Source organism: Dromiciops gliroides, chromosome 2 (assembly GCF_019393635.1).
Source record: "Dromiciops gliroides isolate mDroGli1 chromosome 2, mDroGli1.pri, whole genome shotgun sequence".
Lineage (NCBI taxonomy): Eukaryota > Metazoa > Chordata > Mammalia > Microbiotheria > Microbiotheriidae > Dromiciops > Dromiciops gliroides.
In genome coordinates, this window is record NC_057862.1 from 291,790,987 (window position 1) to 291,809,373 (window position 18,387).

At 35.9% G+C, this 18,387-nt stretch overlaps 1 protein-coding gene and 1 pseudogene across 2 annotated transcripts in view; both read left to right on the forward strand.

The window, feature by feature from the left end:
* The window catches only part of CDC42BPB (CDC42 binding protein kinase beta), a 159,460-nt gene that overhangs the window by 61,033 nt on the left and 80,040 nt on the right, over positions 1 to 18,387 (forward strand). For both annotated transcript variants that reach the window (XM_043982415.1, XM_043982416.1), the window contains exons 5-6: positions 7,883 to 8,031; positions 12,906 to 12,999. In XM_043982415.1, coding sequence (XP_043838350.1) covers positions 7,883 to 8,031; positions 12,906 to 12,999 — 243 coding nt within the window. The remainder of the gene's footprint in view (positions 1 to 7,882; positions 8,032 to 12,905; positions 13,000 to 18,387) is intronic.
* Positions 6,097 to 6,909, forward strand: LOC122741930 (annotated as a pseudogene).

The window sequence follows — 18,387 nt, forward strand, 5'->3', positions numbered from 1 at the left end:
CTAATAAGAGTGGATTTTACGGTTTTTTTAAACAAAATTTTATTGTGTTTTAAAATGTAACAATAATTTTTAGCTGTTGGGCCATATAAAAGTAGGCAGCAATATGTGTTTGGTCCACAGGACACAGTTATTCAACCTCTGATACTGTATAGCATCATAAATATCACAATTTTATTTTAAATGGTACACTGAAAGTCCAGGTACCTGCCAAGAATCAATTAATCTGGGAATTGAATACCTTAGTAAGCTTTTTTTCCCTAGATAAATATATCTTGAGTTTAGGAACTGACAAAAGACAGTATACAGGAGTGGTATATGAGTAAGATTTGTTGTATTCATTTTGTTTTGAGGCATTTTCAAAATACATTGTTTATGAAGGATCCAGAAAATTATGGAAGTATTCCATGAAGTGATAGAGTGAAGAACTGAAAGAACAGTATGTACATTGACTATAACATACCTAAGATGGTAATTGCAACAAATGGACCCAGGGTAGGGACATGGCGGGAGGACAAAGAAGATCAACAAAACAATGGTGATAGGCTACTATTATAGTCATATACATATATTTTTGTGTTGGAATTACTTGATAAAGGAAGTTTACAGTCACTTATGTTTTTTAAATATCTGTGCTTAGCAGAATACATAGTGGAAATGCATTCTAACATGGAAGTTAAGATACATTATATTAAAAATAAAAATTTAATCATTTTATATTGGGAATCATATATCTAGCCTTAAAGATACAAACTTTCCTATATCTTATGTTGTACTAGATATATTGTAGTGTAGGCTACTGTTAGAATTTTTTTTAATGAACTCCCCAGTTTTTGCTTTTATAAAAATTTAATCCTGTTCAACCAATAAGTTACAAGTTATGTCTTATTAACCTAACTTAGGAACCAATGTTTCATGATAGAGGAAATAATTTTTTTCTATTTGTCTATGCCTTCCAGAGCTCTTTAAGCTTGATATTTTTCATCTTGTCTTGTTAGAGCTCAACCATCAAATTCAAAAGTTCCTCAATCATGTTCTTCACATCTTTGATAATTAGAAAAACTGACAATCCCACTGTTTACAGTGCTTTAAGGGTGATGAGTTGGTATATTATTTTCTCCACTTTTAATAAGCAAATGCCATTCTAAAACATTTCATCTTCTTTCTTAGGCACCAGAACTTCTGTTTTCTTGGTAAAGGCAGGGGACTACTGATGGAATCATGTTTGTCAGTAGAGGGACCAGTATAAAAGATTATTCCTCTTCCTCATGTCTTCTCTGCCACGTTTTGCCATATTTAAAATGGGGTTAGTAATAGTATCTATTTCACAGGGTTGTTGTGAGGATCAAATGAGATGATGTATGGAAGATAACTTGCAAATAAAATGCTATATAAATTTCAACTATCATCATGAACATCATTATTGTATGTGAAAACACACATTCATGAAAACACACAATAATGCATTTTATCAGTGGTGGCAATGGAGCTGAAACCAGAAAAAAAAAATATATATATACATATACATATATGTATATATACACACACCTAAATTTACCACCATTTATGTATTTTTCCTGGGTGCTTAGTAAATGTTAAGCAGAAATAATTTGGAAGAATCATGATGTAGTGGGAAAAGCAGTGTGTTGGGAATCAAGAGATTTATATTTATTTCTAATATGTGACTGATTTCAGTTTACTGTTCTGCACATTTGAGAAAATTGGGCTAGATTGATCCTCAGGTTCTTCCTAACTCTTAACAGCTTATGAATCTCTCTTTCCTTCCCTATTCTTCCCTTGCTGATTAAATAATATGTAGTAATAATTCCTCCCTGTTGGCTTTTTTTTTAATCAAATGTGCAAACTAGCATATTAGCTTTGAAAATAGGATGAGAGTAGAATTGGGTAGGTGGTTGATGCCTCTAAGGTTTAGAATATTAGGTTTGACCCAGTCATCAAATGTTGTTTTTTTTACACTGTTACAGCACCCACTACTGTGACTTTCTAGTAGTTTTTCAATTTTACTTTATAGAATAGGAGACTGTGGTGTTACAAACTAAAGGCAATAAAGGAAGGGAAGGAGCTTTTAAAGATTAGGGTCAGAGAAGAGCTGAAAAATTCCTACAGTAGGAGTACATAATGTGTTGTCAAACAATTTACAGTTATATTGAAGTTTATGCTTGCAGACAACAAGCTTTGGCAGGGTCTAATAAAGTGGAAAGACTTTCAAGTGCAGTCTAGAAAAAGGACTGTCTTCTACCTGAGAAAATATGGGAAGTATCATCACTGGAAGTATAGTATAGTTAGGAATGAATTATTTGGTGAGGGCAAATAAAAAGCAGATAAAAATACAAAATAGACTTTAGTCCTATGCATTTCCTTTCCACATTAAAAAAGACAAGGAGATGGAAGTTGCTACGGTTTAGGTTAAACACAAGTTTAGACTGTCTAAAAATATTAATTTTAACATTTGTACTCAGTGTGTGGTCTTTATGCAATAACCGGTGATTTTATTACACTACTAGGAGAATTTAGTTATATCCATGTTAATCTTATTATAAATGATATCAGAAGATGAAGAGAAAATTTCAGTGAAATGCAAGGAGTTCACAGATTCTCTTTGGAGAGACAGAGTGTAATTTTTTTCATCATGTACCCAAAGGCAATATGAAACATAATTTCATAGGACTCATCATCATCTTTTCATTCATGATAAAAATAAGCAAACGGACCACCTTGTAGGTGACTAATATCGAAGATAAAGATGAAGTAGATATGAACTTGACAGGCTCTTTTGAACTAAATCAGCATATGTACATTTCGATACTAAATAACTTGTGAAGGGAAGATTCAGGAAAGTATGGGGATAAATAATGGAAACATATTGGAGAGGATTTTAAAAAGACTCCAGAAGTTTATAGACAACCTAGAAACTTTGATTCATGAACATACTATTATTTTTATTATTATTATTATTTTTGTTTTAGAAAGAACTTTATTAGGTCATTTGGCAAAAGAGGAAAGGCTGCCTCCTCCATCTGAGTGGTACTAGAATGAACTGCACATAGCAGTTAAGCTATTTTGTAGAGAAGGCAAATCCCAGTAAGGTTTATTGAAATGTGTGTTCTGTTCTTAAAATATACATTTTAATTTAAAAAAATAACATTTTTTAAGATAGGGACACAAATTGGGCTTGTAATTTCATTGATCTAGATCCTAGACTCTAGAGGATTCCCAGGTAAGGAAATTTTTAGCAATGCATGTCCACACCTTCAATTAATTAATCAGTCAGTATTTATTGAGTGCCTACTATATGCCAAGCACTGTTCTAGGCATTGAGGATACAAAGAATGAAATAATCCCTGCTCATTCTATTGGGGAAGGCAAGTACATATAAAAATATGCAGTATAAACATAAAGTTAATTCATACACAGAGTAGTTTGGGAGGAAAGACAGTAATCACTGAGAGGATCAGAAAAGATTTCATGCTGAAGATGGAGCTAGAGCTTCATCCTAAAGGAAAGAGAGGAAATCTCTGAGTCAGAGGTAAGGAGGGGAGTTCCTTCCAAGCATTTGAAGGTTGGTGGGGGCAGGCAGAGCAGGGTTAAGGGAGGGGAACGGGACAGTTAGTACAAGTGCACTGAGCTGAGATGGAGTGTCATGTGTGAGGAAATGAGAGAAGGGCAGTTTGTCTGGATCCCAGAGTGTGGATGGAGGATAATTCCTTCATAGATAGAAAAATAGATTGGCATAAATTCTGAAGGACTTTAAAAACTAAACAGAAAAGTTTTCATTTGATACTAAAGGCATTAGGAAGCCACTGACGATGCTCGAGTAGATGTGTGACACAATCAGATGTGCATTGAAGGAAAGTGACTGCCAGCAGGGTATAGGGTGGACTGAAGTTGCGAGAGTTTGGAGACAGGGAGAACAATTAAAAGGTAACTACAAATTACAAAAAAGGTAAGAGGTGATGAGGACCAGAGCTAAGGTGGTAGATTGTGCAAATTGAGGGAAGAGATGAGAATATGAGAGATTCTGTAGAAATAGAAACGCTAGTATTTAGCAAGTGACTGACTATATGGGGTGAGAATAAAGCTAAAATTATGAACCAGAGATACTAGAAGGCACTTCTACTATTTATGGTCAGATAGAATGTCTTAGAACAGAGCCTGGCCAAAACCAGATTAAAGTGTATTTGGGAAATGTTTAACAAAAGGAATAAAAATATGATACAGTATAGAGAATGTTGTGGTTTCCTAAGTCATGTGGCAGGAAACCATTTCTATTTGAGTTTGACATGACTGTCCTAAGAACACTGAGAGGCTAAGTGATTTGCCCAGAGTCACAGAGAAATATCTTAAACCCACTGGGTAAGACACTTTTGTTTGCCTCAGTTTCCTTAACTGTAAAATGAGATAATAATAGCATCTACCTGGGAGGGTTGATGCAAAGATCAAATGGGATAATATTTTAAAATGCTTAACACAGTGCCTGGCATATAGTATGTGCTATATAAATGCTCATTCCTTCTCCTACACACCCTATATTTCTTCTACTTGAACTATTTGTCTCTCTTGTGTTTGCTTAGATTTTCTCTTCCACCTAGTTATGATTTTTATCCATCAAAAAAGTATCATTTCATTTTTTAAATTGACAAAATTTGATCATAACTATTCTCATTATTTTAGCTTTTTAAAAGTCTTTTGAGGAAACTAGTTTATTGTGCTTTACTAAAATAGAATATTGAGAAAATAATATTTTTATTTTCCATAGAAAGATTATTTTAACTTCAAATTTATATACTTCATATTCAAGTATAGCAAAAAGTGTCATGAGTCTATGCTAGCTGACAGTAATCCACATCAGGAATTTATGCTCACCAACTCAAATATGAACTTATTTGTGTACATTCTGTTAAATCTCTACACTGCATTTACTGTCAGTGAATTTGCCCTACATTGGTTGTTTTTTATTTGAATTTTTGATATGAACTTTAGTGGGGGAAAAAGTATATGTATTTAAGTGGAAGCTCTACTAAAAAATATGCAATAATTTTGGCCATAACTTTGTGTAAATCTTAAAGTAATATATATCATTGTGATGTAGTGGGCAGTAACATTTATAATTGTATAGTAGTAGCAGCAGCAACAGTAGTAGTCATAGTAGTGGGAAAACCTTTTAGACTTAGATGCACTTGAAGAGATTGAGTATCTGGTGTCCAGCCTCCTGGGGATGGACTTCCTGTTTAACCAAGCTGGTCATCTGATAAAGACATTGAGTATTGGCCCCGGGATATATTCTAGGTGAGTGGTGTCAAACTCAGAATAACCATTAAATAATACACAGGAATTCTGCAGGCCACATATTGATTTAGAACACCACTCATTACCCACATATTATGTTTTATTGTATTTTTATTTGTTTCATTAATAGTTTTCAATTACATTTCAATCTAGTTCCCCAGCTCTCATGGACTATCAATGAAACCTCTGCTTTAAGGTCTTCCTGACTTGGTAAGACCTACCAGAGCTTATGTTCTACTGTATAACTTTCTAAACCCTTATACCATGATGGACAACGGAGGATAATTTTAGCACACGTACACAGTAGGCACTATACATTTATTTAATGTTAAAAAAAGTTCTAAGATACTAACAAATCAAATTTCCTTAACAATGTACACCTTACAGAGTGTAAAATCTGTATGTCTTGTTTGAATTCAGTGTATTAGTGTTTTAAAAGACTAGCCTTTTTTCTCAAGCACTCTTACTAACACCAGTAAAAGAACTTGAGAGAGAAAGCAAAACCTCTTTAGAAAAGCAAATTTCAGTCCAGTCCTTTTGAGATTTAACATTGCCAATGTATACTTTATACTAAGACCAACTAGTGATTAATACATAGCATTATTAAGATGATAGACTTTTTCATGAAGTCTTTATTCTTCCAGATTTAACCATTTTCTAGTTATATGTCATTTTTGTATTCAGACACAAACGTTCTCACTGTATATAAATTCACATTATGCAAATTTGACTTTACATAAAGAATTCTGAAATCTGAATTCCAAAAAAATAAGTTCTCTTTCAAGATGTATCATGAAATTCTAGAGAAGAAGAGAGGGGAAAATGGATTATTATACACGGAATAAAAACAAATATAACACACCAAAATACAGAATGATAGTTCAGCTCACCAACAGATATCATCTGTCACATTATTTATGCCCATATAGAAGGGGATATGATTGTGCAGCTTATGCTCATGAGTTGCCAAAATGCGGTGTGAAGGTTGGCTGAGAAATTATGCTGCAGCTTATTGTACAGTCCTGTTGCTGGCCCATAGGCTTTTTGACAATTTGGCTTGGACAAGATCTGTGAAGGTCAGGTGGAAGTGACTGGATGAGTACAATGTGAATAGCATTGATGGTCAGTGTGGTGCTTTTACATACTACCTGAATGTAGGTCTTGGCAGAACAACCACTGAAATAGTCTTTGGGTCTCTTAAGGGATCTGAGGGTGTTGGTTTGTCTTCCTCACAGTAGTACCAAATGCTTCCCTGGGTATGATTAAAAAAGAAAACAGTTTCAGCAACATAATATACATTATGGGCCAAAATGTTGCAGATTATATATGCTCCCCCTTGCAAGAAGATGAAGGAAATTATAAACAATTCTCATAGTACATAAAGAACGATATGACTCTTGATGTGTTGGAGATGTACAAGAAAGCTCATGCTGGTATACAGGAGAATCCAGAATATAAAAAGAAATCCAAGAGGGAAGATAAAAAAATGAAACTGCCCCAAAATATTCCTTGCCCAGAAGAAAGGCCAAAAAGAAGGCAAGTTTCCTCAGAGCCCAGGAGTGTGCAGCTGATAGTTCAAACATCAAAATCTGTCATTTTCTATGAAGATTTTTCAAGTTGACAATAAACTTAATGAACCACAATAACAACAAAAACAAACTTATAGTACTGTGCACTCTCTCCACTCCTGCTCCATCAGCTAGGTGTTCTCTTACCTCCCCACCTCCCACCAGAAAAAGAAAAAGCCTTCCAAGTAAAAGCAAAAGAATAAATGTGCATGGGGAGAGATCTCCACCACTGCCAGATCGAGCCCCCCTACTTGGCTTGAGACTTCTGGGCACTGAATGAGACCTTTGCCCTGCTATACAACACCACCTGTGTGTCGGTCTTCTACCCACTGGTACTGTCTGCTTCACCACCTCTGCATGTTTGACTTCCTCTCCTATCTGTGTCTTTGCATTGTCTTGCCCCACCCCCACCCTCACTCCACCCCACTGTTGTTTAGTCTCCTTCTGACCAGGCTCTCATGTGGCTGGCTCCCCATTCTACCTATTCCTCTGCTTGTTCTCACTTTTCTGTCCCTGACCCTGACATGTCCTTGAACCATGTGCTGGCCTTCTTCTTTCCTCCCTTCTCTACATCTGAGGGGAAATTAGCATTACATAAAAATCACTTTACCAAGCTATCTGTGAAATGGTATAAAAGTTTTCAAATTTATGACCTTTTTTCATATTCTGCCTGCAAGGTTTCTCACTAGTGTAGCATTACCAAAGGTATGATTCTGGTTTCTTTTGGTACTTTAATGCTTGACTTCAACTCTGTCTCCTTGTTGCCAGTTTTCAGTTGATTATAAATAATTAAGAGGAAAGTTAGAATAAAATGTTTGATGACACTATATTGTCCAAGGGAAAAAAACAATTTTTACTCAAATGTTTAATTCCATGCTCATTACAATATACTCTCTCCTCAAGCAGTCTTCTTCATTTCTGATCAACAATAAGAATTTCATCTTTGTCATATTTGTCTTTACCAGTGATTACTAAATATTCACCTTCCTCCTTCCCTCCTCTATTTATAGTACTTGGTAATGGACTACTATGTTGGTGGCGATTTACTGACACTCCTTAGTAAGTTTGAAGACAAACTTCCTGAAGATATGGCAAGATTTTACATTGGTGAAATGGTGCTGGCCATACACTCCATTCATCAGCTGCATTATGTACACAGGTAGGATCATAGGATCACCTATTTTTATAATCAGGTGGGAGCTTAGAGTCTCCTCATTTTATAGGCAATAATAGCTAACATTTCTGGAGGACTTTAGAATTTGCAGAATGCTTTCTCACAGCAGCCCTTTGAGGTAGGCCAGGTATCTCTCCAGATAAGGAAACTGAAGCTAGGAGAGGTTAATGACAACTGCCAGAGCAGTACGTGTCAGAGCCAGGGTTTGAGCCAAGGCTTTTTAACCTGGAGATCCCGTGCTTTGACTTGTACACCATGTCAAATTAATTATGAATGTCATTGATTGTGCACATAATGTGTTAAAACACCTGCTTTGAATACTTAAAATAACAAGTTTCAGTCTAGAAAAATGATTCTTAATCTGGGGTCCAAGGATATCTGTGGAATAGATTTCACAGGGTTTGTGAATTTGGATAGCTTTATTTTCATTAATTTCTAAGTCATCTAGAATTTCTTTCAACTATGTATTTTTTATAAAAGCAACACATTATTCCTAGAAGAGATCGGTTTTACCAGACTGTCCAAAAGAATCAATGACAAAAAAGATTAAGGACTCCTGACCTAGAAAGTACCTATCCATTTCATTTCCTGGCTCTCTAGAAGAACTTGACCTTAACCATCATTTTTAGGCTTGTTTGAAAGCAGTGGTCTCCATACTTTTTTTATTATATTCCTCTGTCAGTAAAAGGTTTTTAAACAATATGTTTTTTTTGCACGTGTATGTATAAATAAACATACTTGTTTATAAATTATGTATTACTTCTGTACTAATAATTATATACATTATAAATAAAAATTTTTAAATGAAGTGGTAAAGATGAAATAATATTTGATCCTTGTTGTTTGTTCTCAAAGAGGACCACGACATCAGGGTGATATCATGATTTGCACTGAATTTGATTTAAGTGAGGGAGGGCTGTGCAAGGTCACCAATCTCACTTTCTCCTCCAGAGCCATCTGGACTCAGAGGCAATATATACATTAGGACAGTTGGAGATTGGCCCCAGATGTTTAAGGCAATTGAGTTTAAGTGACTTGTCCAGGGTCGCACTAGTGACCTAGTGTGACTAGCTAGTAAGTGTCCGAGGTGAGATTTGAACTCAGGTCCTCCTGACTCCAGAGCCAGTGCTTTAGCCACCGTGCCGCCTAGCCAAACAAACATATCTGATCCTAGAGTCAGTAGGGAACCACTGGAGTTTGTTTATTGATTAGAGAAGTGACTGGGTAAGTCCTGAGATTTAGGGAAATAATTTTGGCAGCTGAAATATGGATCAGAGAGGAGAGAGACCTGAGACATGAAGACCACTTCATAGTCTGTTGCAGTAATTCAAACAAGACATGAGGAAGAAAAAAGTGATGAAGGCCTGAACCAGGTGGTGGTTATATGAGTAGATAGAAGGGAATATATAAAAGGGATGTTGTAGAGGTAGAAATAAGAGGATTTCGTGATTCATGGATATGTGAGGTACGAGAGAGTAAATAGTTGAAGATAACAACAAAATTGTAAGCCTGGGTGACTTGGAAAGATGGTAGTGCACTTGAGTGTAATAGACACCTTTGAAAGAATTTGGGATTTGGTGAGAAAGAAAATGTTAAGAAATCTGTTATAGACCACAACTCATCCATGTTCATCATGTATAAATCACTTTGTCCCATCCAGAATGGAAAAGGGAGAAGTAGAGTTCTTATTGTCACTATGTCAGAGTGAAGAGTCAGTTCTGAGAGGGAAGGGGAGGAAGAGACATGTGAGGAGGGTGTGTATTTTCCCCGGCACTTACACAGCTACTGCTGTGTGAATAATCAGGGAGCTTAGAATGGGGAAGTTTGGAGGCAAGCACAGAATAGGGAGGGAGTGAAGTGGGGGAGTGTTGGGAGATGAGTAGGTATTGCGTTTGAGACAAGCGCCATTATTAGGCATCGTGAAGAAGGTGGAATGCAACCTATCTTTCCTCTGATTGGTTGATCACTTACCCTTTGGCATCAAGCCGTGACACTGTTGTCATGGCACAAACTTTGGAGACCTTTGCTCTAGAGAGAGAGATTCGACTATCTCCAGAAGCATTCCATTACTGTCATTTCTCTATCATGATTAGAAAGCTTTTTCTTGTTCTTTTTATTAATTATCAAATGTGTAGTAGGTGTAGCTTATGTTATTTGTCCCTGGGACACCAGCAAACATTAATATTCAAGCTAAAGTATTTAGAGGTAAATTAGCTCTGCAAATATCAAATTCTTCAACCTTATACCTTGTACACCTCAACATAAAAGTGTTAAGTTTATAAAAGCCAACAGATTTAAATTTTGGTATGGATGTCGATCTTAGTTCAGAGACAATATTGCTAGGAGCAGAAGGAAATGAGCCATAATGGCTGAATACCAGCAACATTTTGTAAAGCCGATGGCCCAGAGTGGCTCATTTTATTTCAGAGTGGCTTTATCTATACATTGAACTGCAACAATAATGAAAAGAGGACACTGAAGATCCTACATAAGATGGCCTCTGTGTAATCATCCTAAACCATTTCTTCATTTCCCTTAGGGAAAAAGAAACTACTGTGGTGCAGATACCGAAAACAATAGCTATTCAATAATTTAGGTCAACAAGCATTTATTAAGTGCTTACTATGTTCACTGTGCTTGGTGCAGCAGATAAAGTGAAGACAAAGGAAAAAGTCTTTGGCCTCCAGAAACACTGGGAGATACAGCATGTAAACAAATAAGTAAAGACAAGATAATTTGAGGAGTGAGAGTATACCATCAACTAGAGAAATCAAGAATACTGTCTGAGCTGAACCTTGAAGGAAGTTGAGAGGTGGTGAGAGAGAGGGAATATTTCAGGTGTGGGGAGTAACATCAAGCATTTATTAAACTTATTTTGTGCTGAAAGGCACTGTGCCAAATGCTGGGGATACAAAAAAGGGCAAAAACAGGCCATCCCCTAAAGGAGATCACATAATAAGGGGGAAGACATCATGTAAGGAACTAGTTACATAGAAGGCATTTATAGAATAGCTGGAAGTTATTTTGCTAACTGGCACAAGCAACCGGTGGTGGCGGGGACCAGATGTCTCCTTCAGGAGGTGGGATTTGAGCCGAGTCTTGAAGGAAGCCAGAGGTAAAAAGAGCATTGCAGCCATTGGGGAGGAGAGCAAGTGAAAAGGCTCTGAGTTGGGAGATGAAAATTGGAGAAAAGTCATAGATTTCTAACTTTGGAGATAGCAATTTCAGTTGAATAATGACTTGGCAAGCCAGTTTCAAGGGGTTTTATAAGAAAGCAAAAGAAGAGGAAGTGGAGGAACTAAATGTAGGATGTAAACTCTCAAGGAGTTTAGCTGAGAAAAGGAGAGATACAGGATGATAGCTAGTGGGGAGGGTAAGATTATGTGAGGGCTTTTTAAGGATAGAAGGGACATGGGCATGTTTGTAGGTAAAAGAGAAGCATCCAGTTAGGAAGAGATTGAAGGTACAGGAGCATGGAGATGAAATTGGGAACAGTCTACTGGAAAAAATGAGAGGATGAGATTAAGGGTTCGTATAGTGGAGTTTGCCCTGTAAAGGTGGGCCACATCTTCATCTGAAGTGAAATGGAAACAGTAGAGGAAGATGTCTTGAGTGATATGAAACAAGGGGGGAAACTTTAGGCAAATGTCCTGAAATCCACATTTGAAGAGAGTATATGGGAGACTTAAGGAATGGTGAGGTTTGGAACAGCTACTGCAGAGAATAGTTATAATGAAGTGATTAGGGAGCTGTCATAGAATGTTTGCAGTGAGGGCCCAGTGAGATCAGATAATAACTATGTAGTGGACCCAGTCATCTTGATTTCATATTACCCTTGGTAGGTTTTCATGAGAGGAGATACTATTAGACTCAGCACTTGTTCTTTGCAGGGGTATATTACCCCTAGTTATGTGGTCATGTGCGTTATGGAAAGGAAAGGGGTTTTCTGCACATCTTTAAAATGTGAGTTGATACATTATGCTAATGTTTTTCCAAAAGGTGAGGAAAACATTTATTTGGGAAGAAATCACTTAGGAAATAACATTCACTTTGTACAGTTCTGATCTTTTCTTTTTGTTTTAAAGAAAAAAATCATTGGAATGTGTTTTGCAGGCTAGTGTAAACAACGGTATTGTTAGGGAAAATCCTGTTTGTGTGTGTAGTTATTTTGCTCAGATGAATGCTAATAAATTCACATTTTCTTCTTGCTTTGAAAGAGTAAGAGAGGCAGTGTGGTGTCATGAATAGAAACCTGATCTCAGAGCCAGGATGCTTTGGTTTCAGGTACTACCACTGACATATACTGACGGTGTGAACCTAGTTGGGCAAGTCACTGGAACCTAGTGTTCATTGCCAGGTGGCCTATTGTGCGAAAGACCATGTCCTCAGATATTATAAATCTAGCCATAGATATTTATTTGCTGAGTGACCCTGGCAAGTCACTTAACCTCTGCCCACCTAAGTTTCCTCATCTGTAAAACAGGGATAATAATAGCATCAACCTCTCAGGATTGTGGTGAGGATCAAATGAATTAATTTTTGTAAAATAGATAAGCTCTTTTTTTTGTAATATAGAAATGTCAACTTTTATTTTGTAGGGCTGGCAATATTACAGTGATATGTAAAATATGGAATATTGCATAATTCTTTCGCATTTTCTTTTAAAGTGACTGGTTAAAGCAAAACCTGACTGACTTGATTGTTCTCCTGAAATTTTTTTCTTTGAATAATAACTATCATAATTATTCACTAAATCACATTAGCATCTTCTCAACAGATGCAGTACTAAATTAGGACTTTGACTGAATGTTGTTTATATTGGATTGAATTCATTCAACTTTTTTTTTTTTAACTTACAGAGATATTAAACCTGACAATGTTCTTTTGGATATGAATGGTCACATTCGCTTGGCGGACTTTGGATCATGTTTGAAGATGAATGATGATGGAACTGTATGTAGTTTGGGGATTTTCCACTTTGGGGGTTTTCCTTGGTTTTAAATTTTGCAATGTGAATGATTTTTTTTTTGAAGAAATATATTACTGATATGATCAGAAATGAACATTCAACTTAGTACTAGGAGCTGACCAAAAAGTTTTTAAAACTTCAGTAATTGAAAATATAATGCTTGGGGACAGCTAGGTGGCGCAGTGGGTAGAGCACTGGCCCTGGATTCAGGAGGATCTGAGTTCAAATTTGGCTTCAGACACTTGACACTTACTAGCTGTGTGACCCTGGACAAGTCACTTAACCCCCATTGTGCCCCCCCACCACACAATATATATATATATATATATTTTATATATATATATATATAATGCTTGCTGAGAACACTGACAGATATTTCATAATATTAATAGAATTTCCTTTAAATGAAAAGTATCTTTATACCACAAAATTATATTAAATAAGTTTATTTTTCAGTAACTTACTTAGACTTACTTAATAATTAATAACTTAATTTTAAAAAAATCTATATTTTGTCATTCGTGGACCAATTTAACTAGTTTCTAGTCTTGTTACCATAAGGATATAAGCTATTTTAGTTATACGTACTCATGAAGACTGTATACGAAGGTAGAAAGTTTGCCATTTGTATTGGTAGGAGGAGTACAACACTGACAGAGATTATACATCTTTGAAGTATTAGAGAAGCAGTAATCATTTAAAAGATGATGTGGTATTAGAGAACTGATCTCAGAGCCAGGATGATCTGGGTTCAAACCCTTCCCTCTGACACCTACTGACTGAGGGCCTAGGCAAGTTACTAGGAACCTAGTGAGCATAGAGAAAATTCATTACAGGCCTGGTGTCAAGAAGTTCTAGGTTCTAGGTCAAATTCTGTTATTAGTAAATAGTGTTCTACTTTTGACTGTCTGAAAATTGAAAATCATATTTTTATGTGGAGGTTTTTTAATGCTTAACTAAATTATCAATTGATGTTAATAATATCTCTATGATATTTTCTCTTTATTTGACGTCATCATGAGTCACTGCTAAAAATTTAGATCAGTATTGTCAAAGGGAGCTTAATCCTTTAACCAAATCATTCCTGTCATGTTACCCTTGTAAAATTCATGTATCATGCAACAAGTAGGAAAGCCCATTTAGATAAAACTGGAAGGTAGTATATAAATTCACTTTGGCATATTACACACAGCTTCATAAAGCATCTATTCACTGCACATATCAAGTTCCAAATTATGCCTTCATTGGACAAGATGGAAAGATGTAGACTTGATTATAGTTCTGATAGCTGGTTTTGGAGTTAGTTTACAGACTAGACTACACTCAAAGAATGTTAATTAATGTAATGGTCAGCCTGGAAGACAATATTTATCAACATAACCCTGGGCTCTACCCTCTTCTATTCAATATTTTTATCAATTGATTTAATGAAGGCACTGATATCATGCTTGTGAAATTTGCATTTGTCTGACAGGAACCTTGAAGGTACAAGGAACATGGGTGACCGAATTAGGATCCAAAAAAGAGCTAAAAAGGCTAAAATGACTAGGTCTAATAAGATGAAATTATATAGGAATGAATGTAAAATCTTAACACTGGTTCAAAAAATCAACTGCACAAGTATGAGATGTTTCTAGAAAGCAGTTCATGTTATAAAGACCTGAAGGTTTTGTAAAATGAATGTTGTGTCAGTCAGCATTGTGCCATAGGCAGAAATACTGCATTCTTTTTTTTCTAAGTGCTTACAAAATATCCCTTTAATGAGATTTTCTGTTTCTTGAATCTTGCCAAGAATTGAAGGCAGGTTCACAAACCTTCTTATAGTTCCACCCTCTTGCCTTTCCTGAAAATTATAACATTGGTCCATATCCAGACTTTCAGCATCTCTTCTGTTCTCTGCAGCTTTTCAGATACCATTGACAGGTCCTCTGTAATCACATCCAACAATTTTTTCAATACCATGGATGTGATTTATGTGGGTTTGATTACTTGGAATTCATTCAGGGCAGCTGTGACACATTTCTTATTTATTTTTTTCTTTCTTTCTTTTTTCAGGGCATTGAGGGTTAAATGACTTTCCCAGGGTCACACAAGCTATTAAGTGTCAAGTGTCTGAGGTCAGATTTGAACTCAGCTCTTTCTGAATCCAGGGCTGGTGCTTTATCCACTGTGCCACCTGGCTGCACCCCCCCCCCCAATATTTCTTAGAGCTGTATATTTTCACAAGGATATTAACATAATTTAGTTTACTATATCTTACTGTTGTAATAATTGCTTTTGTTATTATTAGAGGCAGTGTGGCATAGTGAATAGAGAACTGGCCTCAAGAGTCAGGAAGATCTGTATTCAAGTCTGCCCCAGACACATTGGTCTGCAGCAATCACTTAGCAACTAGTATAGCCACTTCATTTTATATATGAAAAAACCAAGGTCCAGGGAGGTAAAGTGACTTGCCTAAGAAGTCATATGCCTAATAAGTACTGGAGGTAGTATTTGTACCTAAATCCTCCTAATTCTAAGTCCAGCACCCTCTCTACTACAGCACACTGCCAGATCCAAGTTTCACTGTGAGCTCAGTGCTCTTGTCCTCTCCTGTCCTCTGGTTGTCCAAAGCCCCTTCCCAGGCCTGGCCTATCTCAGGGACCTACCACACAGAGCACAGTGCCTGATGCAGTAAGAACTGAACAAATGTTTATTGACTCACTGGCTTATGTTCTGTAATTACATTTGACTTCTTTGCTCTCCTAGTCAAGGTTCCCCCATTGTATCTCAAGTAGGAAATCAGTATGATTAAATTTAATTCAGACTAGTTTAAAGCTAAGTGATGACATTCATGCAACCTTTCAGTGTTTACCAAGCACTTTTACACACTCATTGGATCCACACAACAATTCTGTAAAATAAGTGTTAGAGTTACCACTGTCCTCATTGATATGTGAAGCTTACCCCGGGCACATCACTCACAATTTTCAAGGGTAAAATTTGAATTTAAGACTTTCCTGGCTTCATGTCTGGCACTTTTTTTCCTACTGTCTGATCTTTTTAAACTCATATTTTGTATAGTACCTTTTAGTTACAGAGGTGTGAATGATTAGTCTCTCTTACCCCATAATAGACCCATAACCAAGGGGACCTAAAGAAGTTGGGCTTTTCTTGATTTTCAGTCAGGGTTTGCCTGCAGCCAGTGTTTTACAAAAATGCTGAGCTGACAGGTTGACATAGCTCTAGAGTATAGGTCATACATCCTAGTATTAAGTACCAATTAGAACACTAAATAAAGATCATCTGGGCAATCAGAGAGAGAGAAAGAGAATATGAATTACTTATTCAAGTTCACACAATTACTGATTAGCAAACCTGGGGTTTGAACCTAGGTCTTCTGACTGCAAACCCAGGGCTTTTTACAATATGCCCTACTTTTACCTCTATAATAGCATATTTATTTCATAATTTTGAAATATTTCAATTATTTTATATAAAATACAATTATATATAATATAATTATAAAAATACTTATTTTTTAAAGTAACACTGGTATATATAGGGTGGGCCAAAAGTCATGAAGGGGTCTGATGTTTTAATAACTTTTTGAAAATTATTTTTCTTTATATATATATGTATATACATGTATATGTATATATATATATATTATATATGATACTATGGTATTATAAATTAAAATCAAAAAGAGTTATTAAATATTGAAACCTCTTCATGATTTTTGGCCCACCCTGTATAATATCCTGGCACATAATAAGCTCAACAAAAGCTCATTATTTGATTTGTATCCCCATTCTGACACTTCCATACTATTTCCATTTTGTTAATCAAACTGAGGACCACAAAGGTTAAATAACTTGCTGAATTCACACTGGGAATCAGACCCAGGCTTTGGCTGATTCCAAATCTCATGCTCTTTCAAATAACAGACATTGGGTCCCAGGACTACCCAGCATCACCCTTCATTATCTGCATAAGATAAAATCCAAGCAACCTGGGTTTCAGTTTTGAGATAAGAAGCTGGTAATGGGAAGACAAGAAGAGCAATGGTTGCTTCCTTTCTGTTCTTCCTTCCTAGTCCCTAGGACTGGATATGATATTATATAGCCTCTAAACAGGTGTCCCCTGCCAAAAAACGTTGGCAGTCTTACCTAGTTGGATCCCTCTGAAATATGGATTTCAGGCTTTTCAGAGAATCTCAGTGTAGCTTCTTGGTCTATCTAGTCTCCTCCACACCTCAAGCAGATCTCAGAAATACTTTATTTGGTTATATAGAGGTAATACTAATTGTAATCATCTACATAAATTACAGTTTATACCTTCTTACTGTGCAACATAATGATAATTGAATATCATAAAATGTATCTTATTAACATTAGAAATAATTGAGTAAAACAACTCTGCATGGTATAACTTTTTTTTTCTCATGGCCATCTAATTAAAATTCACTATAATTAAGGGACATGAACCATGTTTTTGAGAAATAATGAAGAACAATTTTCTTTAACCAAATTTACTTTGTGATAAATCTTTTCAAGATAGCAAAACTTAGAGATAAAGTTTATTGAACTGCATGTTAACATTATATGTCTTAACCAAAAAAACCCAAACAAAACATTACATGTCTTGCTATACTTTTCACGAGGTTAGCCAAGTGATGAAATTGTTTGGTAGAAAACCTTCACTGCTATGGCCAAAGTGTGGAAAGATTGTCATCTGTCATTGAAAAGAGTACTTTGATGCAATCAGAAATTTTTCAGTGTATTCACAACCTTTATATAATAATGTACTTGAAGTACATGTCTTGGGGACTGGTTGTTTTGGATGAGTCCTCTTATATTGAGACAATCTTAATACTTCAGCAAGCAAAACCTAACACTACCTTAAACTGACATTTGCAATTTAGAAACTAGTGTGGAAGATCAGTATGGTCATATCCTCTTTTGCAATGATATAGACATATTTCTTCCTCAGTTTAAGGCATCTCTGAGAAGCATAGAATACAGAGTGGAAAAAGACATTCATAGGTCATCTCATGCAGCACTTACCCCTCTACCTCCTCCCATAGCCCCAACTCATAATTATCTCCACTGAAAAAACATTGTTGTGGGGACTCATAACGTCCTGAGAAAACCACATTACACTTTTGGACTGTGTTGATTATTAGGAAGGGTTTTGGGTTTTTTTGTTGTTTTTTGTTGGTTTTTGGTTTTTGTTTTTTTTTTTGGTGGGGTAGGGAGTCAATATTGATATGAAATGCAATTTCTAACCATTGTTCCTAGTTTTTTACTCTGGATTAAAGCAAAACAAATAGAATGCTTTCAGATGTTTGAAGACAGCTATCCTAACATGGTATACACACACACACACAC